This window comes from Diabrotica virgifera, chromosome 3, assembly GCF_917563875.1.
Source record: "Diabrotica virgifera virgifera chromosome 3, PGI_DIABVI_V3a".
Classification (NCBI taxonomy): Eukaryota; Metazoa; Arthropoda; class Insecta; order Coleoptera; family Chrysomelidae; genus Diabrotica; species Diabrotica virgifera.
Genome location: NC_065445.1, coordinates 27,739,611 through 27,762,031, shown reverse-complemented (window position 1 = coordinate 27,762,031; position 22,421 = coordinate 27,739,611). Strand labels below are relative to the sequence as shown.

General features: G+C 32.9%; 2 protein-coding genes across 2 annotated transcripts in view; both read left to right on the top strand.

Annotated features, from left to right (window-relative positions):
• The first annotated feature begins 4,219 nt into the window (after positions 1–4,219).
• The window catches only part of LOC114340353 (ATP-dependent (S)-NAD(P)H-hydrate dehydratase), a 29,322-nt gene continuing 11,120 nt past the window's right edge, over positions 4,220–22,421 (top strand). The window contains exons 1-2 of the mRNA XM_028291095.2: positions 4,220–4,664; positions 10,105–10,373. Of these exons, the coding sequence (XP_028146896.2) occupies positions 4,400–4,664; positions 10,105–10,373 (534 nt within the window). The 5' untranslated portion in view covers positions 4,220–4,399. The remainder of the gene's footprint in view (positions 4,665–10,104; positions 10,374–22,421) is intronic.
• LOC126882789 (uncharacterized) lies at positions 10,384–13,209 on the top strand. The gene is made up of 3 exons (XM_050647834.1): positions 10,384–11,146; positions 11,957–12,183; positions 12,451–13,209. The coding sequence occupies exons 1-3, from the start codon at positions 11,001–11,003 to the stop codon at positions 12,540–12,542; spliced, it is 465 nt and encodes a 154-aa protein (XP_050503791.1). The 5' UTR covers positions 10,384–11,000; the 3' UTR covers positions 12,543–13,209.

The following is a 22,421-nucleotide window of genomic DNA, read 5'->3' as shown; positions in this document are numbered from 1 at the left end:
CCGATGAAACTTACAAATCATATAAATAATACATAAGCAAAGGAACTTGTCAAGTGGTAATGATAAAATTTATTTCTGATGCTAATTAGGGGGTGATTTTCGCGATTTTTTTTACCAAAAAATAAAAGGGACCAACAATATTTTGAGCGTAACTCACTGACTTTTAATGTTAGAAGTTTTTTTAGAAAACAAAAATAAACCTTTTTTTAACCACTTTAAAAAAGTTCAAATTAATTTCCCCGAAAAGTGCTCCGTTTTTTTGAGTTATTTCACATTGAAATATTCGATTTGAAAGTTGACGAAGAAGAACCTAATTTTCATTAGTTACAACTCTGCTTCTACTGGGTCTGTCGACCTAATGCATACACCGGTTTTTTCAATTTTTTATAATCTATATTTTTGCTATGAATATTTTTTTCAATAAAATACTTACTTTTTGAGTTATCTCCGAAAAACCGTCCAAAAACGTGTTTTTCTTTTGTTAAAAATGAACATATTCACTCGAAAATAACTCGAAAATTATTGACTTAGCGAAAAAACTCTATAGAACAAAAGTTGTTTTGAATTAGTCATTTTATTCAATTCCGGTCTTATTTTGAGGGGATGTAGAATTGTAAACTTTTTCTTATACATATAATAATAGACAATTTCAACTACCTATTCCCAAATTTTCATCCTTCCTTTATTTTTTTGGAGTCAGATTGTTCTTTGATCGGGCTACCAGGCCTAATACATTTTAAAGTAGTAGTTGTAGTAATTTGCCTACAACTATTTAAAAATTGTTACATTACAGTCCTGTAAATTGTGGGTGAAATTAATGGGAGTCTCGTTTTTTTGTGGGAAGGGGGGGGGCGGGATCATTGAATTTCGCCAAGGGCGCCCGAATGGCAAGATACGTCCCTGATACCAACCACGGTATGATAGAAATCCCACGCAACAAAATACATTGGAACAGCATGCAGTATAACTGCTGTGCCGCAGAACATTAGTGCGGCACACCGTGAATGTCGCGTGGCGATTAACGTGTTAACAAAATATAAACTTCTCACAGCTATGGTGGAATTCGAAATACAACTTCATATTATCCAACTAACTGAACTGCTCACAGGAGCAGCGAGCATGATTAGAATTGAAAACGATCTTGTGAATGTGCATGGTATTCCATGATTCCCATGCATGCTTCTTGGACATCCAAAAGGCATTCGATAAAGTACAGCATGTATAATTAATGCAGATGCTAAAAAATATAGGAATCTATGACAAAGATATTCGTGTCATATAGACAGGGCCGCCAAGAGGGATGAGCGGACCCTGGCAAGAAGTGACGAACGGGCCCACGGCAAAAAGTAAAGAGCGAAAAAAATTGTTCAACTTTTATAAAAATAAAATTATCAATAGTAAAAATATGTAATAAGAAACATTTCAAATATAAATTTTATTAAATTTTGATTATTTTATAATAGGGAAAATATTTATAATACAGGTGTTTTTCGAGTTTTCTGATTGGAAAAGATGTCTATAACCATCTATAACTTTCGAAAAATCGCATGATTTTACCAAATCATTCTCAATGCACAAAGTTTGAAATAATGAATCTAATTTAAGATGTTTAATTTTATTAAGTAAATCTATTGGAGAAATTGCAGGGAAAAATTCAAGGAAGGCGCAGAAGGTGCAGAGAAATCTCAGAGAATGGTTTGGATCCAGCTCAACTGAACTCTTTCGGGCTGTCGTGTCAAAAGTTAGAATAGTAACGATGATTGCCAACCTTCGTCGCGGAGATGGCACGTAAAGAAGAAGATTGGAGAAAGTTGAGATTTACCAATATTATCCTTGTATATCGCTCTCAAATGAAAAATTTCATCTATCAATTCTTCACTGATGTCTTCTTTATAAAACTCGCTCAATATATCAATTTTTTTCTTAATCTCGTCATCGTCATCTCGGAATGTCCACAAAATGTTAAATAGCGAATGAATTTCATTTACCGCATTAAATATTCTGGTTAAATTGCTTATTATTTGACAATAATATTAAGTAGTTCACAGCGAAATATTGCGCCGGGCTAAAAATTATCAGTCGCATCACTACTATGCCTAGGCAATCATCAAAAAATCTCACAGGCTTCTTGTGCCGTTTTCTTTATTTGATCTAATTTGACCTGATCCCTTTAGATTCTGACCCTTTATATTCTTCAATCAATTTCTGATTCTTTGTAAATCTTCTAGAAGCCCTGATATATATTTTTAATCTCCATATCCATAGTTATCTGACTGCACTGCAGCATTTGACTTCTGTGACTTATAACAACTACTAAAGGTCATGTTAAATATAGCCGAGGATTAATTAAACGTATTATGGACATAAAGTGAAGAGCAAAAAAAAAAACGGGAAAAATTACGTCTTTGGTCTGGTCGACGCCGGGCCCCTTACATCGCCGGGCCTCGGTAAAATGTACCGGCTGTACGTACCGCCCTCTAGGCGGCTCTGCATATAGAAGATAGAACACTAGTTGTCGCCCCGTTTCGTTGTAGGTATGTACTATAAACTAGCCAATGTTTTTCATATCATACGATTTTTCAACGCGCTCCGTAAGTCAGCCATACCTTCCACGTCCCGTCGCACAGTGTTCAAAATTGAAGGAAACGTGATCGTAAGTACAAAAAAAAAATAAATCTGAGAATGCCGAAATTAAGGGGTTTGTTTGTACTACTCATGATGTAACTTCTCAGAAAAAATTGATTTTTTATGTTTGGTAGGGCCAGATGTATTAATGATCAAAAGTACAAAATTCAATATAATTTTATACATCAAATTTAAATCCTCAGAGGCTGCCTTTTACTTTGATTATTACTTCATTTATGTGGATAGCTAATATAAAAGTAATTATTTGAGATACAAGTACATACTTTAAAGATTAAAATAGCATAGTTAGCTTCACGGAAAGGTGATTTTGATTTTGATATAATCGGCTGTCTAAAAACCTATAAAATTTTTGACAAAGTTAATGTTTGACAACGTATTACGTTTATTGTGCCATCTTGTGCCACATTAAATCCTTCACTAAATGAAAGATTACAATGTAAGGAATAAAAAAATAAATAAGACAAACTGCGCAAAGGTGCGCAACTGAGTACAATGCGCATAAGTTTGCATCGAGCGCCGCGCGCATTTGGTATGAATTAATAATTGCACTCGTACGTATTGTTTACATGTATGTCAAACACATGTTATTTGTACGAAAAGTAAAAGAGATTTTAGTGAATGAATAATATACTCTTCAGTCTTATGGATAAAATCATTGATTTTAGAGATATTTGAAGTTTAAAATTAAGCGGCACAATACATTAATCAAATATCTGTGCCGTTACATGTTTAACTTCAAATATCTCGAAAACTAATGACTTTATCGTTGCGAATGAGGTGTATGTTATTTACATAGAGAGTATTGGAGAATCGAAAAATTGCGCTAAAATGGCATTTCCGCCAGTGGCGTAGAATTTGGGAAGGGTCAACTATTCACTTTCCCCTATCGTACGCCTCTGGTAATAGCCAGAAACGTTTGTTTAACATAATTTTATAGGGTGTATAGTACCTACACTTTGTGCCAAGTATGAAAAGGATACGTCGAAAAGTTTTAAACTACTGAGCAAAAATAGTTTTTAAATTTTTAAATAAAACACCCTGTAACTCTGTAAGGAGCCACATTTTATTTAAGTGATTTGGGTTAAATCCTAATATTTTAAGGTCTAGAATCTACAACTCAAAGATTGGACATTCTTAACGAAACAACCTGTATAACGATATTTTTTAAGTAATTCACCCCTAATGAAGGGATGAAAACTAAAAAACGACCCCTATTATATTATATACTCGTTTACGGTATAATACCTCAAATATTCCAAGTTTTCAGCGAGATAACTTTTACAGTTTAAACAAATTTAGTTTCGATCACGTTTTGACCAATTTTGAACACTGTGCGTCGTAAGATAAAACAGTCTTAATTTGAGCATCGATACTCGATATAGTCTGTTCGCTAAACTCAGACGCAACTTTCTAGATATTTTAGTCGGTAATTTTGCCAATTTTAGTAAAATTGGCAAAAAATAATTAATAATCACTAAGTAGTTAGTAATTTTGCCAATTTTTGCAAAATTGGCAAAAAACAAAAAAATTATCGACTAAAATATGTAGCCAGTCCAAAACGTGCGGTTTGTTACAAAAAATGTAAGTGACCTGGTGACCTCCCAGTGTCAACACTAAACTCTCGAATGATACGCCGATACGCCACTGTTAACAAAAACAAATACATACCTATAAAAGTTGTTTGGATAGAAACGTCATTGGTTAATTTGGTTTTGGTTCCACTTCCACTCGCGCAATCTGTTTTTGTGTCATCATGTTGAGGTTAGGGGCCCAGTTCAAATTCAATTTGAATATCATCATAAGTCTCATGTTAATTTTGTCGGTTTTACCAAAATTGGTAACAAGGATAGGTGCTGTAGAAGTAGTTACCTCTAGAAATTTAAATAAAATAATGTGTGATGCCGGTGAACAGAGTATAAGCCAAAGGGCATCAAGATTAGCGCCTCCCCTTACTCAGGATAAACATAAGGGCCAAGCTGGCCGAATTGGGGTTTTTGGGGGCAGTCTCGAATATACTGGTAAGTAGCAGTTTTTTATCCAATGCGTTATTTAATCTTAGCGGTCATGGTCTTTAATATAGGTATAAAACTTTTAACCAGCAAGTTTTGAATTATAACATTTTTTAAAAGTAAGTAAGTACATTCTTATGTAACTGGACTCATAATAATCACAAAAATTTGTGGACACAAAATCTCAATCATTGATACCAAATATAATCTGTTTCCTACTGCTTTTATTTCCATTTTTTAGCATTAGAATTAAATGTGCCATATTCATAGAGGATTCTATCTTGCACAAATTCACTGTGGCCACAAAAAATTAAAAGAATTTTATTACAACACCTTGGCTGCATTTAGAGATATCTATAAACTTATGTTGAATGCGTTACGAGGCATATATGTCCCGTAGAGAACCTTGGCCATAGTACTTTATGAAAGAGTTGACGTATCTAACTGTTAGTATAATGTAAGGTCTATTTGCCTCGTAAAGCAGCCAAGGTTTAAGAAGAGAATTAATGGAATGAATTAAGAAGTGGTGTTCCAATTGAGCAAAACCATTTTCTGCTAGAATCCTTTAATTTTAGAGAACTAAGTAGAAAGAATATGCTATTAAAATCCAAAATATTGTATCCCATGATAAAATACAAACTCATACTATTGTAAATATTTCAATGAAGCAGTCAACAATAAAAGCATAGTTCCTTAATTTCAATATATTATTATCATACCAATACTTAAACCAGGTAGAGGTCCTGTCATTTGGGAAGGTACTAATTTGCATATTATTGCTCTTGTATAGAAAACAAAATTTGAAGTTTCTTCCTAACCCACACCTTAGCATTAAATTATTTCAATACTCAGTAGCAAAATTTCAGTGTCAGTAACCAATTACCAACTGTAACGACGGTTCTAGCACTTTAGATGCTTTTACAACTTTAGTGATAGGTATTCAGAACATGCTTACGGACAACACTTGCTTACCTGCAATATGCATGGACATAGGGGCCTTTCATTAATCACATGATGTTTTTCTTGACATTTTTTAATGCCCCCTCCCCCTTGGTGACAGATAGTGAGATTTAAGATTTAATTTAATTTTAAATATTCATAAAATACAGATAAATATCATCTAATTGTATTATAGAAAATTAAACACTACAATAACAACGTTTAGAGGTAATAGAAAGGTTGCAGGTTGTTTTTCACTGACATAAAAATAATGAAGAAATGCAAAAAACTTTTTTGTACTAATACATGAACATTATTTTTAATGTACAGTATCCTTTGACCATGGATTAGCAAGACTTTCTTCAACACCAATAACTGGAGAAGCATCTTGCAAGTTAGTAGTTGTTGGTACAGTGCTTTGTTGAACATCAACATCGCTTTCATCAAGCCATTCAGCGTCATCATTTTCATGCATAATACAGAGAATAAAAATACAGAAAATCAGCCAAACTGATTTAGGATATCTAATGAAAAGTCTTACGAAGCTGGTTTTGTTGAATATAGTATGATAGCACAATGATATTTTAGTGATAAGCAGACATAGAATTTCAGTAGTACATATCGCTGGTACATATGATTAATGTGATTCCTAATACATTTTCAGTGAAAATAATACCTCTTTGATAAGTGTTGGCGATACAATTTATTTTTATATGTGTGTCCGTGAAGGTTATAAATCCCAAAACATTTATGATGAAAAGATTTAGTTCTTAATAGATGCCGACAAAAACAATTATTTCCCTTTCTGTTCTCATGAAAAAAATAATTTCTGGAAGATTTGTTGAACATTTTAGTAATTATAATTTTCGTGAATAACAGAAATGATGTTTTTTGCTGATACTCCTCAAAAAATAATTTTTTTTCGCTAACACTTTATTAGGGATTATAATTTTCAGAATCATATAATCGAAAATAATATTGTTCGCGGCGTTCATTGAAAGTTATATTCCTAACGGCATTTTTCTGTTTTACTTTTCGTAGTCGGCGGCGATATATCATGCGCTATAAAAAGTAGTCACTTCTGTGGCAAGTACCACGTGTCGTTATTTATGGTGTTTCGTTTTTGAAATCCATATGTATATTCATGTGTAATAAAAATGAATTAGAGGGAATCAGAGAAAATTAGAGGGGGTCAGAAATAATTTGAGGGAGTAAGAAAAAATTGAAGGGTGTCAGAACAAATTGGAGGGTGCAAGAAAAATAGGAGGGGTCAGAAAAAAATAACAGGAAGTCAGAAAAAATTGGAGGGGATACGATAAAATAGGAGGAAGTAAAAAAAGCGCAGTGACTGTAGGGGGTAATTGATTGTATCCCCGTCGCATGGCGACAGGGATAAAATCACTAGTCTTTATATAAATATCTATTACCACCTTCCTTGCTGAAAACTGGTTAGATAGTCCGACCTATTTAATTTCAGATTAGCATTTCTTACTAGTTGTTAGGAATTTCATAAATAAATAATTGTAAACACCCATAAATAGTTCAAGATCATAATAAGGTGACTTTGAGCACCTTCATTATATGCATAATAGAACTAAATTGAAATATTCATAAGAAATTGTACATATCATGGTTGTTCCATGAAAAAAATTAAGGGATAAAATAATGTTAATATGAAATTATTGTTTCACTTGGGTCAGTGCCAACAGAAGTGACTTCTTTAGTATGATGCAAAATTATTTGCTTTAATTTGTTATGTGCTTTATAATTTTGTCAATAACTCTTTAAAAACACTCCCCAGCATTCTTTTGCAGTTTTGCAACTGTTGATGTTACAGAGCTTCACTACTTTTTATTTTTTATAGTTCTAACATTTCTTATTCAAAGTAAAAGTATTTTTGTGTGTTTTCGTAAACTTAAGTCATTTATTTATACTATGAGTTAAATTTATCTCTACAGTATTATATACATTAAATCAAAAAATATTTGAATTAATTATAATGCCTGGTTGCACCAACACATCTTAAGCTCCAGCTTAGCCCAGCTCAGTTCATAGATGGGGCCACTTTAAGTCTCACTTACCTCTTCTTCTAGGGCACTACAGCCCAAATTGAGCCTTGGTCTCCTTCAGTTTTTGCCTCCAATCTTGCTTGTCTCTGGCTGCTCTTCTCCATACACGGACTCCTAAAAGGGCTTGTGTGTCGCCGTTTACTGTGTCTTGCCAGCACTTTCTTGGCCTTCCAACCAGTCTCTTTCTTTGTCACTCCAAGGCACACTCAATTCTACCATCCTTACCATCTTAAATAAAACATAATGTAGAAGGAATTTTAAAAATGCAACATGCCTATACAGTAATCCCTCATTATCCGCGGACTCATCAACCGCGGTTTCACTTATCCGCGGTTACGATATCTGTTGAATCTTTAATGAGAATATTTTATTATTTTTATGTTTTTTATAATTTGACCAGTCGCGTTAAATTACTCATGATACGCCACTGGCGCTTGTTCTTAGTAGTAAGACTACGGCAATTAGTTTATAGTTCGGAAGGTTTAAAATACCAGACGCTGATCTCAGTGTCTTTATTTTTGTTGATATGATAATACTATTTCACAGATATGCAATTTCATCATATTTCTTTCCATGTACATTTTAATATACGTATCCAAATTTTGATTATATGTCATATTCTTCTTTGGATCGTGGATCCCTCGCCAACCACGGTTTCACCAACCACACCTTTCTCTTCGGAACGTAACCCCCGCGGTTGAAGAGGGATTACTGTATTCACGGTGCAATGATTGTGACAATTAACCAGAAAGTCTTCATTAAAAATCTGAAACCATTCAATTAAAAGCAAATATATATTTTTTATTTTAAAATCAAATTTGCATATTTTTACGTCACACTAACCCTAGGTGACCCTACTTTAAACAGTTTATTTTTATTTTATTTAAATATTAAACTAATTTTAATGCGTACCACTTTTCAAAAAAAAAGAATGTGTGTGTACTTTTGTACGCACGTAAGAAGATATTCTTCTATTATATAGGTAATTTAAACGAAGTAAATATACTTAACAGGTTATTTGTATTTTATTTAAAAATTAAACTAACTTTCTTATCTACCACTTTCAAAAATTTTTTATTAAAATAACGAAAAATAAAAAAAAGTATGAATCGTCCAGTATTAGAACCCGCGACCTTCCGTGTGCTTCCGTTCTCTGTCCCACCGCTCTGCCAACTACGCCATCGAGCCACTTGAATTGACACGTAAGTTTCGGATATAATTACACAACACGGCGACAAACTGTAAAAATGTTATGCCTACATATTTTATTATTTTACTACAGGGAAACACAAATCCAAAAACACAAGAATTATAATAAATAATACATTTCCTAAAACCACTAATATATTCTTTTAATGACTTTTTTCCACGGTTACAGATACATACATACCTATCTTGAAAGATTAGCAATGAACTACATACTGTCAGAACTACATACTGTCAGTGTGCGCAGGCGCGTGGTTCATGTACAATTTTACCCTCAATCGATTCGCCGCTAAAGAAGAATATCTTCAAAAAAAAAAAAAAAGAATAGGAATGGTCCGGATTTGAACCCAAGACCTCTCGATCTGTAGCCGAATGCTCTACCAATAACGCTACGAGCTCTCTATGTATATAGTTTCTCGGACATAATGGCAATTCACGGTAACAAACAGACGAAGTGAAGTATAATAAATATAAAAATGTTTTTAATACTTATCTTACTCCCAAAGAAGACAAATCCAAAGACACAAAAATTATAATAAATATATTTACTAAAAACACTAAAATACCTATTCTTTTCACACCTTTTTTGCACTGATATATACATAACTTTTTTGAGATTTAGCAACAGGGCTTTTCATTCACAGTCATTTGTTTCGAGCTTCTGTCATATGTTGTATAATCCGTGTATATTAATATTATACACGGATTATACGACATTTGACAGAAGCTCGAAACAAATGACAATCGATGAAAAGCCCTACTAACGTCATACTGTCTGTGTGCGCATGCGCGCAGAATAATAAAAATTCGCTCCTAATCGAGCCTAAAGAAGTATAACAAGTGTGAACAAAATACACAGTGTGAACCTATCTAAAATACAAAATTATATACATAATTCTATTTAATGTAATATTTCTTCTACTGTTGTATCCACTACTAACCCTGCTCAGTAGATATGGTTTTGTGTTCAAATAAAAAAAATATTCTAGTAAGTACTAACATTCTAAAATAAGAAATTTCTGACTATGAATCTGGAATCAATCAAAAACAAGTCTGGCTAATTGGCTCTGCCAAAACCTTTTTTCAGAAAACAACTTATATAATTACTTAGATAAGTAATTAAAAAGTTATAATAAGTAGATTTTAATTACCATTTACCCATTGTGTATTTTACACCTTTTAATGAACAACAATCAATTTTTTGTTTCAAATTTTTAATAAAGCATTTGTTCCAGGCGCACCATATTTTTCTTCGTTCAGTGCTTTAAAAATTGGAGCTGACCTGGCTTATGTCTTTAGTAAAAAAGAAGCTGCACAAGTCATAAAATCTTATAGCCCAGAGTTGATTGTTTTACCTTTGTTGGACGGGAACATAGAAGCTATTGAAGAATGGCTGCCCAGGTTACATGTGGTACTCATTGGTCCTGGCATGGGAAGAATGAATAGTACTTTTACTTTAATAGAACAAGTGATACAAGAATGTAGAAATAGGAAGAAGCCACTGGTAATGTATATTTTCTAATCTTTACTGCTATAATCATCATCATCATCATCATCATCAACGGTGCTACAGCCGTATAAAAGATCCTCGACCTTACCAAGTCTATTACGCCACACTGTTCTATCCATTGCCAACTGTTGCCAGTTTGCTGCGCCTATTTTTCTACCATCCTGATTTACACCATCCTTCCATCTGAGTTTTGGCCTATCCCTATTTCTACTTCCTTCTAGTTTTGGCCTTCCCACAGGTTGTGACATAAGGATTCTTCTAGGAGAGTTTTTCTGCTGTGATCTTGCTAGATGTCTTGCCCATCTTAGTCTTCCTATTTTTATAAGAGATAGACTCGGACAAACATAAGTTTGGGAATATGATTCAAAACTCGATGATGCGCAGTGGTTCTTGTTTACTAGCGTTACCATGGAAACGGCCAGTTTGCTGATCGCCAGTGTCGTAGTTAGAAGTGCATTACGTATCGCAGAGAGTGTTTAACTTATTGGTTTGATCGTGTTGGATATTTTATTAATAGTTTTTAGCTTAGTGTTTGGTATATTAGTAGTAGTAATTAGTGTATTATTAAGACATTTAGTGTATCTCTAGTGTGTTAAGTTAAGTCATTAGTTATTTAACAATATGCCTCATAAAAAGATAGGAATCAAAGGGCTGGGATTGAATAGCCAAGCAAAGGCAATAATTTATAATGTTACTACATTTATGGAACAAGAGGCAGCACATTTCAAAACAACCGAAAACCTGTTAATACCTTTAAGTAAATTGACGTAAGTATTGTTATAGTATTTTTACTACAAAAACGTTATTACGTAGGTCAAAATTTTTGACGTGAGAGAACTGTCAAAACATTAGAATGTGACTTTTCATTATTGCTATGTTTATTATAAACACGGCAATAATGAAAAGTCACATTCTAATGTTTTGACAGTTCTCTTACGTCAAAAATTTTGACCTACGTAATAACGTTTTTGTAGTAAAAATACTATAATAACATTTTATTTTCTTGATATTAAAGTTACTATTATTCTTATTTTTTTATTATAATTGTATTTATGAAGTTTCATCAGATTCTTCTTCTTCTTTAGCCCATTTCTATCCACCTTTGGACATAGGCTTTCCCCAAATCTTTCCATATCTGTCTGTCCTTGGCTGCGCTTTTCCAGTGAGTTCCTACTGCTGCGTCCACGGTCTCCTGTTTTGTATTTCAGCATTCCATCTTTTATCTTCCTGTCTCGCATTGTGGCCTGCAAATCTCCACTTTAACCCTGAATATGCTCAGTTACATTTTTTACGTTTGTTTTCTCTCTTATCCATTTGTTTGGTTTTCTGTCTTGAAGTGTTATTCCCAACATGGAATAAAACATGTATTAATACAATAGATATTTTCTGTGAGTCCTTTCTATTTTGTTTATGTTGGCCTTTGTTAATGTCCATGTTTATGAGCCATACGTCCTAACAGGAAGGATGCTCTGATCAAATACACAAGTTTTTAGGCACTGTTTCTTCTTTCACGCCAATCTTTTGCAATTTTTTTCGCAATATTTTCATTTAGTTACATTTAACATTGGTAATTGTAGGGATAGGATTCTAGCAGCGACGGGTATAAGCAAAAACACCTTAACCAAAATAAGAAAAGAAGGTAGAGACGTAAATAAAAATGAAGCGACTAGTTTATCTTTTAAAAGTCCAAAAAGAAAACGTTGTCGTTCCAAAAAAATTGAATTGAGCAGTAGACAAGTGAAAACCATAAAAAATATTATATACGACTTCTACACCATCGAGAAAAGATCCCCTACAATTAATGGTAAATAGTTTAAAAGTTAAAAAACTATTAGTTAATGGGAAATTGATACCTATATTTTTTATGGTAAATAAAATAGAGTAAGTAAAATTATAAAACAATTGTTTGTACCCGTTTAGAACGAAATAAAAGTTTTTTCGTAAACACACTGATATAGATGCATTTTTAACAAAAATGGTAGATAGATACAATTCTTTTACAATTTTATTTACTTAAAGTATAAAAGAAGATTTACTTTCCAAATATTTTAACGATTTCTATTTATTTAAGGTATCTATCAAAAACTAAAGAACAAACAAATGGAATTTCCAGGGTCAAAGGAAACATTAAGGAAAACGATAATTAGATTAGGCTTTAGGTAACATAGTAAAAGTAATTATTCAGCTTAAAAAATAAAATTGTATAATGGATAATGTATTTTAAATTGATATTTTGTTGACATCGTTTTAGTTCAACTTTCTACAATTTACAGTTATGAAGAATGTTTTTTCAAAAGTGTCAAGTATTTATAATCGATAATTTGTTTAGATTTCGATTTCCGAAAAACTTCAAATTCCGGAATAGATATCTTAGAACCATCCGAAGAATCGTAATTAAAACTTTGTTTAGAATCATTGTTTAGAAAATAAATACATTAGAATTAGTAAAAATAAACACTTGTTTAATTTTTTTTTATAGTTGAAATCCTTCCTTCCTTCCTTCCTGATAATGTTATTAAATAATTGTAAATATTGAGGAATTTGTCATATATTAAAGTACTCCTAATATTTTGCTCATTATTTTATCAAATGCAACTGATTCAAGCTTCATAATTATTAAAAACTATGAAAATAAAAAGAAACAAATTCATTCTTCGCTTTAATTAAATATAATTTAGGTGCTATTATAATTTACTTATAAAAATTTATTTCAAATCTGCCTGTTTTCCTCCGCCACTGGTAGAAATGGTTTGCTTGTCTGCGCGAAACGCTACGTCGCAATCCCAAACTTATGTTTGTCCGACTCTACTACGCCTTTACCACCAAATGTATGTTTATATCAAATCTGTGGTATATCTCGTAGTTGTACCTCCTCCTCCAAACACTATTTTTACAGATGCCACTGAATATTTCTCTCAGGATCCTTCGTTCAAATATAAGCAAAAGGTTTTCATCTGCCTTTAGTCTGGGCAGATTAATTATCGGAGAATAGGCCATTTTTGGGAAAAGTTATTTACCAGCAATTTTATTGCTGGAATCGAATCTTATGATTGTATATATTAATAATATAGGTATGCAAAGTCCGCAGACAGTGTGTTACTTTTTTTATAAAGAAAATGGCTCAAAATTCTGCATAGAGACGTGTTTTTCCCGATTTACTTCGACGAAAATTTTCCCCGGAAAATGCGGGTTTTTCCAATAAAATCTTTAATTTTCAACTAAAATTTTAGATAAGTAATTGTTTATCAATAATTAAATGACTTGGTAATATAAAAGCTCTTTTCGTATAGATTATAATTCTAGAAGCCGTTGGAATTTGAATGATCAGTTTAGCAACAATTGAATTGTTAATTAAAAATTTACGGTCGCTATAATAACCACAATAATTATGATACATAAGAATAACTATGATTTTTGTATAAAAACACACTGTACCTATCTAATGTACTTTACAGATTTGAAATTGGGCTATTTAAGCGGCCTGAGGAATATTTTAAAATTATAAACAATTTTTTGGCTTAAAAACAAATAGAATATCTCGGTAAATATTAAATGAAATTAAATCATGAAAACCGTATTGGAAAAAAAGCGGCAGGACGCTTCTTTTAAAAGAAAAAACGTTTAATTGTGATAAGTTGTTCCTGAGATACAACCGGTCAAAGTTGACCGGCATTTACGGTAAAGATATAAACAATAGGATCATAATTTTCAGACCATTACCTTTTTATTTTTGTCCTCTTTCTTCACACCAATTTTAATATCTTTAAAATAATCATAACATATATTATTATAATAAAAACTATCGATATTACGAGTAAAAATTGCCAAAAGTAGCAAAATTCCAATCAAAAATCAGGTTGGAGAAAATGTAATCTCAAAGTTCAAAATCGGTATACGTTAAAAAAATGCATTTTCTCGGCTTCCTGTGGAGCAATTTTCTTCATTCTTTTTTTGTTCCCAAGTAACTCGAGTAGAGCCATCTAACTAACGCATTATTAAATGTCAATGTCAATGTTGCTTTTGTTTTGTTGCTTTTGTGTTGTAAACTAGCCTTTGATAAATGGCACTACTTGATACCGAATTGCTTTCGGTTTTGACATTTGCCATTCATGACATGACGTCTGTCAAAATTTTAAGTTTTAAAAACAATTAGTTTGGTTTTTACAGCCGTCAAAAGCAAGCAAATTTTGTGTTTTCGGAGAAATGGAAAAAAATCGAGTATTGTTCGGTTTTCTTGCTTTTCTTTTGAATATATTTTTGTAAAAAAAAATACTTTTGACTTTAAAATATGATATTTCGATAGTAAATTTATAAGGATAACCCCTTTTTCAAAATCGCACCCATTTAACCCTGGATTGCTACACTTATTTTCTAATCTCAATCTGTTACATCGGAGTACAGTGGTACCCCAAATAAAATCTACCTAAAATATGTATATATATATATATATATATATATATATATATATATATATATATATATATATATATATATATATATATATATATATATATATATATATGTATGTTTTAAGAACTTATGACAAAAACAATCTTAAGATAACATGTTAAGAATTTATTTTTTATACAAAAGTATTTTATTATATTTTTATCCATAAGTTTTATCCACACCCACTACTGCAAATTGGTGTAACTTACAAACAAGGTTGGGGTACAAGTGTACCCCAGGTAGCATTTCAGGGTTAAATGGTAGCACTCCGCGGTTTGTTCAAATCTAGAGGTCCATTGACCATATGAGATAATAAAATCCCGGCCCCTGATTCTAATTCAAATTTCGACTGAAAACAAGTCGCTTTCAATATGGCGACGTTGAAATGCGACTGTGCGAGCCTTGTGGATTTTAGTTGAACTAAAACTAACGAAATGACGTCACGAAATAGCGATTATCGAAATTAATAGTGACTCCAAAAAAGTGGTTGATATTATAATTTCGACTCGAAATTATTGTGACACGGACATGAATGAATGGCGAATGGCCCGAAAGCGAGGTTAGGTTTAGTTTAGGAGATGTGTTTTGTTGGTTTCTAGCAAGGAAAACTAAAGCAAAAGGTATTAATATGGCTGGGTTTTATGGAAATTTGCTGATTTTGGAGGAATTAGATAGAATAGTATTAAATTAGAAATATAATAATTGAGAATTTCCACAATGTGAATTATCAACTCAATGAAAGATGTTAGGTAATAATCTGGGAAAATTAGTATAAAACTGGGAAAATTATGTACCAGCTATTTTATTGCTGGACATACTGGAATCAAATCTTAAGATTTCATATATTAGTAATATAGCTGGTTCGTCCACATAAGTAGGAATAACAATTTTTAATTTTCTTGTTTTTGTAAAGAATATTTTAATTCATTTTCTTTTCAATATTATGGGACACCCCGTATATACGAGTAGGCCAATACCTAATTCAGTGAGTATGTATTAATTTTTATCATTATTTTCAAGTAAAAACCTTAAAGTTTTTTGTATGTAATTACCTGCCTACTCGCCTCATTTTAAAAAGACAATTCGCCAACCAACTCTCTTGGTTAACAGTCACTTACAATTATTCCGAAAAGTGTATAGAAACTCAATATAGTCCTCGCGAGTGATTTATACTACTCAGCAATAGCAGTACGAAAAATAGCAGGCCTGCTCCAGCTTGTGCAACGAGAAATGACAAGGTAGGAAATATTTTTATTACAATTTACTTTAAGGTCTGGTTTTTTTACTGTTATTTTTTTTATTCTATTTTAAATTCACCCTATGCTAAACAGTCCACTAATAAAGCTCTCACTGAGTTAGTAGTCTCCTCCAAGATGATTTATTGATCCGTTACGAGCCTGATAGATCCATTTTCTATATTTTTTCTTGCATTTTTCATTTTTCTAAGAGGGTAATATAGTCGGGGAAAGTTTCTTTTAAACCTGAATTGTTTGATTTTATTGTCATACTTTGCTAATTTACAAAGATCAGAATCAAATTCAGGTTATTTAACCGCATTTCCTTTGACTTTATTTTTTTGTTATTCTTTAACATAAGGCGATAAAATATTCTTTACAAAATTAAAATCACGTATCAATTAGTAAATTGGTTTTTTGTTTGTGCCGATCGTTAGTGGTACCTATACCTCAGTTAATGTTGTTTTTTAAGTAAAAAAGGAACACATTAATGTAAAAGTAATTATTATTAAATTGTCAACGTCGGCCAATAGACAAATTTTGTTATAATAATTATTATACAGGTTGACTCTATTATAGATGAAACTGTGTGTTTATTTTACACAGTAATTTTTATTTAAAGGGTTTATGTTTTATAATTATTTTTTGTCTATAAATATTCAAATAGCAGAGGACATAGTTTTCTATTTTATTAGCACAAAGTTCGGTTGTATTTTATTAATTTTCGTGTGGTGAACCTATTTTATTTACTAACGCTAATTTCATATTTTTCTAAATTTATTAATTCTACATTTAAATTTACAAAATGGCAGATAAAATTAAAAAATATCAATCTTTAAGACAAGTTGAAGTGCAACAAATGACTGAAATTCATGCTGTTGCTTTAAAGGTAGCTGCTGACGATAAGAATTTTTACCCGGTTTTGGAAGTTATGTATGAAGGATTGGAAAAAATTCGTGACAATTTTTATGATCTTCATAATAAAACAATTATGTTAGTTTCTGAGCAAGATAATGAGGACGCGCTATTTAAAGTCGAAGATGATTGCCGTAGTAATTTTGACAAATTATATTATAAAATTAAATTAACATACGTGCAAGCCTTTAGAAAATCTTCAACATCAAGTCAGCAAACTACATCAACTTCACAGTCTCAAAATCCTTTACCTATAAATTATTTTAATTTACCGAAACCGGAATTGCCATCTTTCAGTGGAAAAATAACTGAATTTAGAAGTTTTATAGATCAGTTTGATGCTCGCGTTCATACTCTTACTTACTTACAACCAATTGACAAATTTAATTTGTTACTATCGTGTTTAAAGGGTGCAGCGCGCGATGCTGTGGATCATATTGACATCACAGCAAACAATTATCCAATTGCCTATGATCTGCTTTGTGAAAGGTTTAATAATGTTAGGGTAATCGCTGCCAATTTATGGAATAACCTTGAAAGTTCACCACAACTGACTTCAGAAGATCCAAAAGAACTACGCAAGTTGTTAGATACATTTTCGAAAAATGTGGCATCTCTAAATAAGCTAGGACTACCCACAGTACATTGGGATTTTATACTTGTTCAAATGATTTTAAAACGATTAACTGTTTCTTTAGTAACACGTTTTGAGCTTTTTCATAATAATTCAACCATCCCAAGCTATAAAAAACTGATTGATTTTTTAAATCAAAGTTGTCTCGCTTTAGATAATATTGATTTTCACACTAAACCAAAATCTAACTTTTCTAAAAAACCTAATTCTTCCAAATCTACATCATTGCTTGCTCAAACAGAACCTGAACCAAAATGTTCTATCTGTAAAACTAATGATACCCATGCCATTTATAAATGCTCCGTTTTTTTGGCAAAATCTCCTGTAGATCGATTTCAATTAATAAAAAAGAACAAGATGTGTATTAACTGTCTTGGATCACATCGTTCTAGCCTATGCAAATCTACATGGACTTGTCACTCGTGCCATAAAAAACATCATACACTCCTTTGCTTCTCCTCTTCTAAGAAAGAAGAGAATGTTCAAGATTCGGCGGCATCCACTTTAAATTCAACGACTGGATCATCCGTTTCTGTGTGTTTTTCTTCCGCTGATAAAAGTACTTTGCTTTCCACTGCATGTATTGAGGTGCTTGATTGTCACGGTAACTACCAACCTGTTAGGTGTCTGTTAGATTCGGGAAGCATGACGTCCTTCATCTGTCAAAAGACCCTTAGGCGTTTAGGTTTACGTCCCATGAAAACTTCAGCTAACATCCAAGGATTAGGTTCTATGCAGTCGACCACTAATTTAGGTGGGGTTACCATTTCTTTTAAACCAGTACGTAAATCTTCTCCTATTTTGACAACCGATGCGTTAGTCTTGACAAAAATATGTGAGGATCAGCCTTTATGTAATTTAGAAGTTAATACTTGGCCCCATATTGCTAATTTAAAGTTAGCAGATGATAACTTCTTTCGTAGAGGATCCATCGACATTCTTTTAGGAGCTGATGTATTCTCTACAATTCTTTTGGATGGACGTATTTACGGCAATCAAGATCAACCTGATGCAATTAATACTATATTTGGCTATGTGCTTATGGGAAAAGTAAATATTTCAAAGGCACCTACTCTTACTTCTTTATTTTGCCAAGTTGAAGATACGGTTTCTTTGGATCAGCAAATAAAGAAATTCTGGGAATTAGAAGCAGTCCCTGAAGTTTTTTGCTTAGCTCCTGATGACGCTAAAGTGGAAAATATGTTTATGAATACTTATACGCGTGAACATTCAGGACGCTTTGTAGTAGATCTACCTTTTAAGGAAGAAAATCCTGTCTTTCCTAATATTAGATCACTTGCTCTTAGTAGGTTTTATTCATTAGAAAGAAGGCTTCAAAAATCTCCTGAACTTTATGACCAATACCGCACCTTTATGAAGGAATTTGTTGAGCTCGGTCACATGGAACCTGTCCCATTGAATAACTTCGATTCACCTTATGTTTACTATTTATCGCATCATTGTGTTTTAAGACCTGAAAGTCTAACAAGTAAATTAAGGGTCGTTTTTAATGGTTCCGGGCATCTTCCAAATCAACCCTCACTCAATGACAAATTATTCACTGGTCCTAAGCTTCAGACTGACATCTGTACAATTTTGATTAATTTTCGATTGCATGGTTATGTAATTACGGCCGATATTTCTAAAATGTATAGGCAAATTTTAATTAATCCTACTCAAACAGATTATCAAAGAGTACTTTGGCGTTCTAATAATTCTGAACCTGTTCGAGATCTTCGTATCAACAGAGTTGTTTATGGTCTCTCTTGTTCTCCTTATCTTGCTATTAGATGTCTACATCAGTTGGCTAATGATGACGGGGATTCGTTTCCTCTAGCAGCCGAGGCACTTAAAACTGGAACCTACTTTGATGATATCATTTCTTCCTGTCCTAGTTTCGAAAATGCCTTAGCACTAAGAGACGAACTTATTGCCTTACTTGCCAAGAGAGGTTTTGAGTTGAAAAAATGGTCCAGTAATGTACCCGATTTATTGAAAGGATTAGCTGTATCAGATTTAGCAATAAAACCTCTTACATTTAATGATGATATTTCGTCCAAAACACTTAAAGTATTAGGGTTGGAATGGGACGCTTCTTCGGATACATTTGCTTTTAAAGTTCAAGTTTTAGACTCTTCTTGTACAAAACGTCATCTTTTGTCCAATTTAGCAAAAATATTTGATCCTCTTGGATTTTTATCTCCAATAACATTTCTAATTAAACACCTTATTCAAAGAATATGGACTCAAAAGATTGGTTGGGATGATGCTCCATCAAAAGAAATTATCCGTTTGTGGAAAAAATACCTTGATGATGTAGCATATTTGAGTAAATTAAATTTACCTCGTCGTTTATTAATTGACGATATTTTACGCTTAGAAGTTCACTGTTTTGGTGACGCTAGCGAGAAAGGTTACTGCGCTGTCTTGTACTTTCGATGCTTATCACCTTCAGGCCAACCTTTTGTTTCTTTTGTTATAGCTAAATCTAAGGTCGCACCCATTAATAAGGGACTTACTATTCCCAGATTAGAATTGTCTGCTGCGGTTTTAGTGGCTCGACTAGTCTCCTTTGTTTCTTCTGTTATTAAAGATAAAGTAGAAATCAAGGAAATATACTGTTATTCTGATTCTGCTGTTACATTACGTTGGTTACAATCTTCCCCTCATCAGTGGAAAACTTTTGTGAGCAATAGAGTAGCTTTTGTGCAGGATCGAGTAACTTCTTCATGTTGGCACTATGTTCCTTCTGAAGAAAATCCTGCTGACATTGGTTCAAGGGGTTGCTTACCCTCTGAGTTAATTAACTGTTCCAAATGGTGGGTGGGGCCAACCTTCTTACAATCTGATCCGCTAACGTTCTTTGAACTTAATTCAAAGGAGTCTACTAATGTAAATTTGGAAGTGCGGACTGTCGCATTGATTGCTGAAATTCCCAATAATTTTTTAGATATTTTATTGGATCGTCATTCGTCTTTAAATAGGTGTGTTCGATGTTTGTGTTATATTATTCGTTTTTTCCATTATGTAACCAAAAACCGATATGGTAATCTGGAAATAGATTGTTTAAGTTTATTGGAGCAACATAACTCCTTACTGGTTTTTGTTAAACGAACACAGCAGATCTTTTTTAATACTTTAATAAATTTTATCCAAGATAAACAGCTGCTTCCAAAAAATTTAAGAAAGCTTTCACCTTTTATCGATGCAAAGGGAATTCTACGTGTAGGTAGTCGCCTAGCTAATGCGCCCATTTCGTATGATCGCAAATTTCCGGCATTACTTCCTAACAGTTGTAAATTAACTGATATGATTATTGAATCTACTCATCTGCAATATCTACACGCCGGGCTTCAAACTGTTCAATACCTAATTTCTCAGCGTTTTTGGATTATATCTTCCAAACGAGCCATTCGTAGAGTACTGTCTAAATGTGTTAAATGTTTTAAGGTGAATCCTTTGTCTCCAGTTCCGTTAATGGGAAATCTACCGCTAGCTCGAATATCTCAACTAAAACCTTTCAGTAATGTTGGAGTTGATTTTGCGGGCCCTTTTCCTATAATAGCTTCCAAACTTCGAAAGTCTCAAACTCTTAAAGCGTATTTGTCGCTTTTTATTTGTTTCTCAACAAAAGCTCTTCATTTAGAGCTCGTATCTGATTTATCCACTGACGCGTTTTTAGCTGCGTTTAAGCGATTTGTCAGTCGTAGAGGCCGATGTCAACATGTTTATAGTGACAATGGCACTAACTTTGTTGGAGCCAGAGCAGAACTTAACAGATTGGCATCACAAGCTGCTTCTCATGAATCTATTCAATGGCATCTCATTCCCCCTTCTTCTCCACACTTTGGAGGTTTATGGGAATCTAATATTAAGACGGTAAAGGGTCATTTAATTCGCACAATTGGAGAACAAGTACTAACTTTTGAAGAGTTATATACTATTTTTTCTCAAATTGAGGCCATCATGAATTCGAGGCCAATATGCCCGTTAAGTTCAGACCCAAACGATCTTAGTGCGTTAACTCCAGGACATTTTTTGACCATGGAGCCTTTGAGTGCTCCGCCCGAAGAAACGTTGCTCGATGTTCCGCACAATCGGTTGAATCGTTGGCATTTATTAAATAAGTTGCACCAACAGATTTGGGAACGGTGGTCTAAGGAGTACCTCCAAACTCTTCATCAAAGGGCTAAATGGAATTCTCCGTCTCCAAACGTCCAACTAGGTACCTTAGTGGTAATCCGCCAAAATAATATTCCCCCGCTACAATGGCCTTTGGGCAGGATAATTGAGGTTCATCCTGGATCTGATGGTATAGTTAGAGTGGCCACAGTGAAAACTAATAGTGGTATATATAAACGCTCTATAGTAAAATTATGTCCTTTGCCTTTTGAGCCGTAACAATACTGCGTATTGTGGTGGGCGGTTGTGGTTCGTCCACATAAGTAGGAATAACAATTTTTAATTTTCTTGTTTTTGTAAAGAATATTTTAATTCATTTTCTTTTCAATATTATGGGACACCCCGTATATACGAGTAGGCCAATACCTAATTCAGTGAGTATGTATTAATTTTTATCATTATTTTCAAGTAAAAACCTTAAAGTTTTTTGTATGTAATTACCTGCCTACTCGCCTCATTTTAAAAAGACAATTCGCCAACCAACTCTCTTGGTTAACAGTCACTTACAATTATTCCGAAAAGTGTATAGAAACTCAATATAGTCCTCGCGAGTGATTTATACTACTCAGCAATAGCAGTACGAAAAATAGCAGGCCTGCTCCAGCTTGTGCAACGAGAAATGACAAG